At 50.1% G+C, this 8,864-nt stretch overlaps 1 protein-coding gene across 2 annotated transcripts in view; it reads right to left on the reverse strand.

Annotated features, from left to right (window-relative positions):
- Positions 1 to 7,039, reverse strand: part of PIEZO2 (piezo type mechanosensitive ion channel component 2) — a 449,780-nt gene extending 442,741 nt beyond the window's left edge. For both annotated transcript variants that reach the window (XM_039220835.1, XM_039220834.1), the window contains exon 1: positions 6,976 to 7,039. In XM_039220835.1, the coding sequence (XP_039076766.1) occupies positions 6,976 to 7,039 (64 nt within the window). The remainder of the gene's footprint in view (positions 1 to 6,975) is intronic.
- Positions 7,040 to 8,864: the final 1,825 nt, after the last annotated feature.

Here is an 8,864-nt window from a genome sequence, read left to right on the forward strand (position 1 = left end):
TGTTGAGAAGGTGGATGTTAGCTGAACTTACTATGGGGATCGTTATTCTATAATATATGCAAATCACACCATCAGGCTATACGCCTTACATTTAAACAGGGATGTGAGTCAGTTATTTCTCAATAAAACTGAAAAATAAATATAAAATAAAAACAAAAGGACTAGATAAAGTCTTAGCCACACCTTCACTCCCAGAGAAAGCCAGAACTAATCACGCAAATATAGCAGATCCATTCTTTTTTTAATAAAATATATTAAAAATTTGAAATTCACATAGCAAAAAGTTTAAATATGCCCATCCACAATATCCTAGTTGAATGCAGAATTGTGCCTACCAGTACCATTCAAATGGAGAATTCAAAAACAGCAATCAGACAACTTCACCATTCCAATATGATAAAACTACGCAAACAAAAAAATGTATGTGCTGAAGGAAACTTGAAACATAGTTTAAATTACTATTATAGTTGTCAAAAGTCTGCCAATAAATAGGGGGAAATGCTAAAGTTTATATTATCACTCTTAAGTTTTAAAAATGATTTAGCTAAGTGCTCCATGCCTGTTAGATAATTATGGGATAGTTGACAATTACGAAATTGTTAAAAAGGTCTGATGTGCTCTCTCCACAGATACTTAGATGCCATGTCCTGATGGGTCTGAAAGGGCCAAGTAGAGGGTCTGGTGAATATGATAAGCCTCATACACACTTATCTCTTACAGCCAAATACTTTAAATGTGTTTTCCAATACAGCTTTGTGCTTAGCCCCCATTCAATGGAATACTTGTTTTATTTTATATACTTGATTCCATATCCTCAAAACAACTGTTTAAATCTACAAATGTTACAAAATTTAATGTTTTACATTATATACATTGTGTCATCATAGAGTTCTTAATCAATTGCTCTTAAATATCCAGGTGTGCCTACAGTATTCTAGGTTCTCCTGAATATTTATGGGGAAAGTTATAACATGATATACTGTTACTGTGCAACTTCATATACAATTAAAGTAGCATAGGATCTAAAAGGAAAATGCCCATATAAAAAAAAGAAAAATAAAATCATATTCTATAGATGACAAAGATGGTGGCGTAGTAGCGTCAGAAAGTCAAAAGTAAGCTGTCAGCATAATTCTAGGGGGGACATATTTAACCAGAAGAATGCAACTGTGCATGTGTAGAATGAGTAAAACTGGTGTGAGAACTCCTGATAATTAAAAAACTCTCCCACAACACACACACCAACTTTATTTGAGTAATTTGAAAGGTACAGAGTTGCTTTCTTATGAATCCCACCTATGCATATCAGTATCCTTATGATCCATGTCACTACCTGGTAGTTTTATATTCTGCTAAGACATTTCCTCAAGCATCCTGCTCTTCTGCTCATCTATATAAATGCAATAATAATACTTCCCATGTTAAGCACCTGCAGAGTGTCAGGCATTACACAAGGTGTGCAGTGCCCACTGTCTCACAATGACCCAAGGAAGGAGGCATTAATAACTTCCTTTTACAGAAAGAAAAGAGAAACAAGCAAAAAAAAAAAAGACAAAACAAAACAAAAAACTGTATGATAATACAGTAAAGGGCAGAGCTGGGATGTGAAGAGATCTTTGAAACTGCCAAGTCACAACACCTCCACCCCCAAAGGTGAAGTTCAAAGCATCCCGCTTATCTCTACGAACAAGCATATATTGCCTGTAAAGCAACGTAGACACTGACAAACCACAGGCTGGACACAGAGTTCCAGCTTCCACGACTCCTGGAACAAAATGAGCCTGTCCATTTGTGTTTGCAAGATACTTTATTTTAGAATTAAACTATGTATTTCCGACCCTTTCCACTATTAACTTTTCTCCTTTCCAAAAGTGATAAATACCATCCACCTAGATAAGGCTGAGAAGGTGTAATGGTAAAGAAAGTGACTTTAAACACCGTGAGTGCGTTTTCCAGCAGCTCAAACCTCCTACCACCAAGAGTTACAGCAGAGGCAAAGGAGAGACCTGTGACCATGCATCATCTAGAATTCCTGGGGTGTGTGTAAGTGTGACTTCAATATGGCATGTGCCACACAAGGAGAAATATATGATACTGTAGAGAAAATAATTATATTTAGAGAGCCCTACCCATACATATTTCAAAAGCAACTCAGTGTTTTTGCTCTAATGTTTATCCAACTCTCTCTAAAGGGAATTTTAGTAGCTAAAACATGGAAAGAGCCTAAGTGTCCATCAACAGATGAATGGATCAAGAAGATGTGGTTTATCTATACCATGGAATACTACATGGCAATGAGAAACAATGAAATCTGGCCATGTGTAGCAACATGGATGGACCTTGAGGGTGTTATGCTGAGCGAAATAAGTCAGGCAGAGAAGGACAAATATCATATGTTTGCACGTATAGGAGGATTAGGAGGAACTTGACGGAGGACCAAGGGGGAGAAGAAGGGCGGAAATGGTGGGGGAAAGGGAGAGAGGCAAACCATGAGAGACTCTTGAAGGCTGACAAAAACTGAGGACTGATGGATGTGGGGGGGAGGGGGGGATGGGCATGGAGGAGGGCACTTTGGGGATGAGCACTGAGTGTTATGTAGAAACTAATTTGACAATAAACTATTTGTAAAAAAAAAAAAAAATAAAATAAATAAAATAAAGGGAATTTTAGAAATTATTCCGGGATAGGGGCGCCTGGGTGGCTTAGTCGGTTGAGCGTCCGACTTTCGCTTAGGTCATGATCTCGCGGTTGGTGGGTTCGAGCCCCGCGTCGGGCTTTGTGCTGACTGCCAGCTCGGAGCCTGGAGCCTATTTCGGAGTCTGTGTCTCCCTCTCTCTCTGACCCTCCCCTGCTCGCGCTGTCTCTCTCTCTCTCTCCTAGAAATAAATAAAAATATTAAAAAAAAAAAAAGAAAGAAATTATTCCGGGATTTGCACAATTAACCAAGTGTGGTTTTTTTGTTTTTTTTTTCCTTCTCAGAGCTCTAGTTGGATGGTTAATTCTTTTTGTGTGCTATATAGTCCCCTGTTCTTCTCTGTTCTTTCCTAAGCTCTGGTCACTTCACTTAGGGGAAGCATAAGGTATGAGACCACTGTGGCTCTGTGGCTCTTAGGCCAATCTGTTCTGTCCAAGCCAGGCCTCCCTCCCCTGCCCTGACAGTGGTTAAGTTAGGGGCTCTTCTAGGCAAGGAATTAGGAAACTCCAAGCAACACCAGGGAAAATGTAATGAATGGGTCAGATGCAAGTGAATTAAAATGTACAAATCCAGTTCTGACCCAGGAATAGACTCAAATCATCTACTTAAAGATGGGCGAGACAGTACAATCATGTTAAAACAAAAGTGTAAAAATATTCCTAAAGTATTCAACAATGACCAGATATTATTCCATTAATGATTTCATACTATTATGGAAGGTTTGGTCTGTTTTCTCCATGTATATATTTTTTAAATTTTTTAACATTTATTCATTTTTGAGAGACAGAGAGAGAGCATGAGTAGAAGAGGGGCAGAGAAAGAGGGAGACAGAATCTGAAGCAGGCTCCAGGCTCTGAGCTGTCAGCACAGAGCCCAACAACGTGGGGCTCGAACTCACTGACCACAAGATCATGACCTGGGCTGAAGTTGGATGCTTAATCAATTGAGCCACCCAGGCCCCATGTATTTGTTTTTAGGAAAAAACAAATGGTGTTTTTTGGAGATGTTTAAAATGTTCAGTTGTTACTGATGTGGGAAAATCTGTCGCTGGATGTTCATTTTGGAAGGTAAGCAACATTTATATTATTTTATACTAAATTATAGTTTTTGTCTTGCCCAAGAGCCACATAAAACCTACATTAAAAAGGTCTGATTTCACTTATCATTTCTCTGTAAACTTCTTTCTACCGGAAAAAAGAAAAACCTCAAGCATCAGTTTAAACACAATGGCGGTTAATTTTAACATCTATCACTAGGCAAAAAAGGCTACAGCATATCTGTGCAGAAAAGTTTCAACATCAATGTCAGAGAATTAAAAAAAAATACACAAGCTTCTGCAAAGGCCTGGCTTTGAAGGCTGCCTTGCCCAGATATAAAAATAGATGTCTAAAATGTAAAAATCAATTCTAATGGCAAACAGATCATTGCACTCTCCGTGACCAGGATATTAGGGAAACCTGACTATTTGATTTAGTAGCACCTTGGGAGTAGGCAGACCTGAAAACCCTCCAATAACCTTGAAAATATCCACTTCTTGTTTAGAATTGAAATGCCCAAATCAGGTGACAACTACCCAGCCTTTCTGTCCTTGTAAGTGCAATGATTAGACGGTATCTAGTCCCTGGGAGGTGGTAATCTTCCCTAAGCGGCAGCCAAGGTGCGGGGCTGGGGAGGAGGGGGGGGGCTTAGGGAATCAGTCCTCTGGTCCTCCCTAGGAGCTCTTACTCTCTCTAAGGCAGGGGGCGAGGTCCCAGGTCCTTGTGCTTCCTTCGCCTTCCCTTAGGTCGGCTTTTCACGAGAGTGGCGTAAGTAACAGGCTAAGACGGACCGGGGGTCTCCACCGCCCGCCGCGCTCCACCACCCCGCCCGGACCCCACAGGCGCACAGGTTAGCCCGGAAGACCCACGGGAATTCAGAAGCAAGGGCTGGAAAGGGTAGGCGGCCGAGGATCGCCCGGGCCGACTCCGGCTTTCCCGGGAGCTAGGGGAGCAGGCCGGTGGGCCCCGGGTGGCAGGCAGGCCGGGGCTAGGGTTTGAGATCATGGAAGACGCAGCTCTCCTTCCAGGAAGCTCCGGTCCCGCGAGCCGGCCACTGCGCGGGGCCCACGGGACGCAGAGGAGCAAGCCAGAGGGCGGGGGTCATGCCGGGACCGGGTGTCCAGCAGCGCTCCCCGCTGCGCCCTGCACCCCAGAAGCCTCCGCGCAGCTCTGGAGTTGCGGGCTGGCGCCTCGCGCCTTGGGGCGCCGGGAGCCGGCAGTGCTGCGCGCCCTGATCCCTCTGCAGGGCAGAGCTCCACAGTCCCACTGATGGGCTTTGCGGTGTAGACCACCAAGGAATATCCAAAGGACAGGGCCCCAGCAACCGCGGAACATCCCGGGCTGGCGAGCTAAGCTCTGCAAGGGCCGAAGCCCAGAGCAATGTGGGTGGCAAACGGCGGATAATCCCTGCTGTCACATCACTAATGCAAGAGTGGACAGAGCTGGCAGCAGGTAACCACCTGCAGAAATCCACAAGGAGCTGCTGCCCCAGGGGAGGCGGAGAGGGAAAGAAGCAGGGGTGCGGGAAGAGGTCGGGAAGGAGGGTGGGGAAGGAAGAAGAGCCTGCCTTCTGACCCTCTGAGCACTCGCCAGGCCTCCTGCCCAGTCTGCAAGGACAACCACAAATCAACCCTCATACTGAAAGACCCTTGTTTAACTCAGGTGCTGGCTTCCACTGGGCAAACAGTAAACGTGCCAGGCACGGTGCCAGGTGCTTCAAATACACAGAAGATGCCCAGACCCTATGTATGGAAGGCACCAGAAGTAGCCTGGTGCTGTTTTCCCCCAAGTCACTCTCCCAAAACCTTTTCCCTTTTCAAAGTTAAGCAAACTGGTGGAGAGAAGTCCACATCAACTTCATGGATGCTACACTCCTCCTCTCCATGCGTGATTATTAAGGAGGAAGATCCCTGAAAAATGGTCCTGCCTTGAAACTCAAATAAATGGCAAAGAAAGGCCGGCACATGCACGCAAACCCCTCTTGCTGCTCAAGGATTTTGCATCTTTGCTGCAGACTGTTTCCACCTCAAAGCTTTCTTTGGTTTTCCATGGAGTTTGTGGCATTAATACTCAACTCCAAAATCCTCCCAGGTAGCTGGGATTGAGCCTCGGGAAACACTCTAGAGCCCCCCTGTCGATTACTCGCACAAATAAAACCCTTAGCACAGTTGTGATCTTGAGCCCTCAACCCTATAGCAAACTGCAAAAAGGTGGTCTTTTCTCCGAAGGCCACATTTTCTTTGTAAATGCAGTTGCTACTGGTAAAAGGTGTTCTGTTTTCTAGCTCTGGTGGGGAAGTGAAAAGTTGGGGTGCTGTCAGTCATTCCTAGAAGTGGGATTCAGCCAAACAGGCACCTTCTATTAGAGAAGAAACTCAGAAACTCTCACTCCAAGCAGGCTGCCAGTCTTTAGACTTGGCACCCAGTTGCTTTTAATACTCAGCAGGCCCCTGTAGAAACAGTGAGATCCTTTACTGGGAGTCGAAGAGGCTCACTTCTGGCCTTCCCTTAACCCTTGCCTGGTCCCAGTCGGGCTCACTAAGCCTTTAAAGATCTGTTAGGGCGGGTGTCTGGAGGGCGGGACTGGGTCTCGGTCCTCCATAGCCCCAGCATCCAGCGTTTTAGTTGCAGGGATTCTAGTGGAATAAAAGAAAGTGAGCAACCTCAGGGCACTGTGTCCCTGTACCTTCCTCCTCCTTTGCTTTTCAGAATGGCCTGAGTCCTCCACTTCTTCCGTCACTGTGGCTGGGCTACGGGGTGGGGGCGAGATGGCTTCCAGACCTTCTGCATGCACCATGTGCTGTGCGTCTGGGGACGGGGGGCGCAGGGCACTTCGGTAGGACCCTGCACTGTATCTGGGAAGACGGTTTACAGCCGCCTTCCAGCTGGATTTGCATCCTTTGTGCACAAGGCAATACTCCACGAAAGAAATTCCACGTGTGACTAAATTCAACAGTCTCCAGCACATGCGGATCCTGGCCGCCAGGACCCTACACCCGGACCATTCATTGAGACCCCGAGCGTGCGTCCCAGCGCGCGAAGTGAGAGTGTCCAGCTGTGGCACTCTAGACAGCAGCAAGCGTCTGACTCCGCCGGCACCGGGACCGTGGCGCGGACTTCCCCAACCTAGTCCCTGAGCCTTAGAACCCTGAACTTAGGTTAGCTCCGTTAGCCTGGCCCCCTCCCCGGGCGCCCCCTTCGTCCCCCCACCCTCAGGTAACCTCGGCCAGAGGACCACACTCACCTACTGCCAGGCAGATGGGGAGCAGCAGCCTGAAGATGAGCCCGCACACCACTTCCGAGGCCATTGCGTCTTGCGTCGGTCCGGCGAGTCCAAGCAGAGTGGCGAAGTTCGAGGGTCCCTAGGACTGGGGCGCCAGGTCCATGTCCACCTAGGGCCTTGGGAGGCCGGTGGCCCGCAGCATCGCCTCGGAGAGGACCGCCGCGCTGTCCGCCCCGAGGGCGCGCTCCCCGGGCGGCTGGCCGCTCCTTCCCGGGCTCTCGGTCGCCCCTATTAGGTCTCTCCGCCGCCCTTGGCTGGTCCCTCCGTAGCGCCTCGCCCGGCGCTCGGCCGCCCCTAACCAGGCTCTAGGTTGCCCCCTCGCCCGGCGCCCGGCGCCCCCGCCGCCGGCCCATGAAGTGTGAAATCCCCAATCCGTTGGCGGCGGCTTCTTCAGCGAGTGGCCCGGGCCAGAGCCCTGGACGGGGCCACTTCGGGAGCGTCCCGGGGGGCGGCGCGGCAAGGAAAGGGGGCTAGAAGGGCGTGTTGTCGTTCCGTCTGGCTCCTGGGGCGTTGCTCAGGGGTGGAGGGAAGCCTTCTTTGCGGAATCCCCTCGGAAGCCAACGTGCCTCGGCTGCTGGGTCCCGGCCCCCTGCCCACCCCGGCTGCGGCGCGCGGCCCTCGGCCCGGGCTCTCGGAGCTGCCCGCGGTCCCGAGCCGCCCCGCGGCGCTTCCCCGAGCGGCGGCGCAGCTCAGCCTCTGCGCCCCCCAGCTTCGGGCCGGAGAGACCCGGGTGGGAGCGGCCAGGCGCGCACAACCATCCCCGCCTGCACGGGGCTCGAGTTATCGGTCCGCGGGGTGGCGGTGCGAGTCCCTCCCTCACCAGGAGGAATCGTGCGAGCGTGGGCAGAAATCGAGACGAAAGCACACAGCCAGTGGGGCCGACTCCAATTCCCTCCTCCACGGCCTCAATTTAAAAAAATAAAATTAAAACCAAACGCCCTCCGGATGCCAGCGCGCCCCCCGCCCGCCGCCGCCGCCGCCGTGCAGCCTCGCCCAGGCGGCGCAGCCCCGGCTCCCGGGCGGGCGCGCACTTCTCCACCTTCAATGAAACTTTCGGAACCTTACTCGGAGACGGGCGTGCCCCCGGGCCAATGGGACCGCGGCTCCGGAGCCGGCGCGCGGGGAGCCCGCCCCCTGCGCGGCGGCTCTCGAGGCGGGCGCTGGGCTCGGACGCGGCGGGCTCGCCCCCACCCGCGGCGCCCGCGCGCACTGACAAGCAGGACCTCTCCAGCCCCGCGGACTTTTAAGCGTTCGTTCGCCCTTGCTCCGCGCTTTTCCACCGCTACTGCCTCCCGCAGACCCTCAGCTCTGCTCCGTCCTGTCGTTCTGCAGAAACAGAAGCCACACCTCCTGGCATCCTGGCCACAGGGGGTGCCCCTGAGCTTACCCCGACCCAGAGAATCTTTGAGAGCTCCAGGAGCCCTGCACCGGCGCAGCACGGGAAGTAGTCGGGGGGCTTGAACAACTTTGCGGGACTGTCACTTGTGCCAGGTTGGCACGTGCCCACTTGTACTGATGAAGAAGAATAGAACCGGAATCATTCCAGACCAATGATGCCGTCCATATTTAACCTTGAGAGAAATTTCAACTCTAAATGAATGGGTCTTACCAAGGAGAGGGATATGGGCGTTCAGATGCGCACACTTCATTACAATTGGGAGAACTCTTCTTTTCGCCTCGGACTTGGTTGTTGCTTGTTATGATTCCTGGGAAAGAGAGTATACTGTTTCCCTTTTCTCCTAATAATCTCCTTTTTTCTTGTACTCCAGGTGAGATCTAGAGAAATCTGGGACCAACAGGGAGATGCCAGTGTGTGTGTGTCCCTCTTGTCACCATCATCCAAGAGTCGT

Source organism: Hyaena hyaena, unplaced genomic scaffold, assembly GCF_003009895.1.
Source record: "Hyaena hyaena isolate Hyena2069 unplaced genomic scaffold, ASM300989v1 scaffold_910, whole genome shotgun sequence".
Lineage (NCBI taxonomy): Eukaryota > Metazoa > Chordata > Mammalia > Carnivora > Hyaenidae > Hyaena > Hyaena hyaena.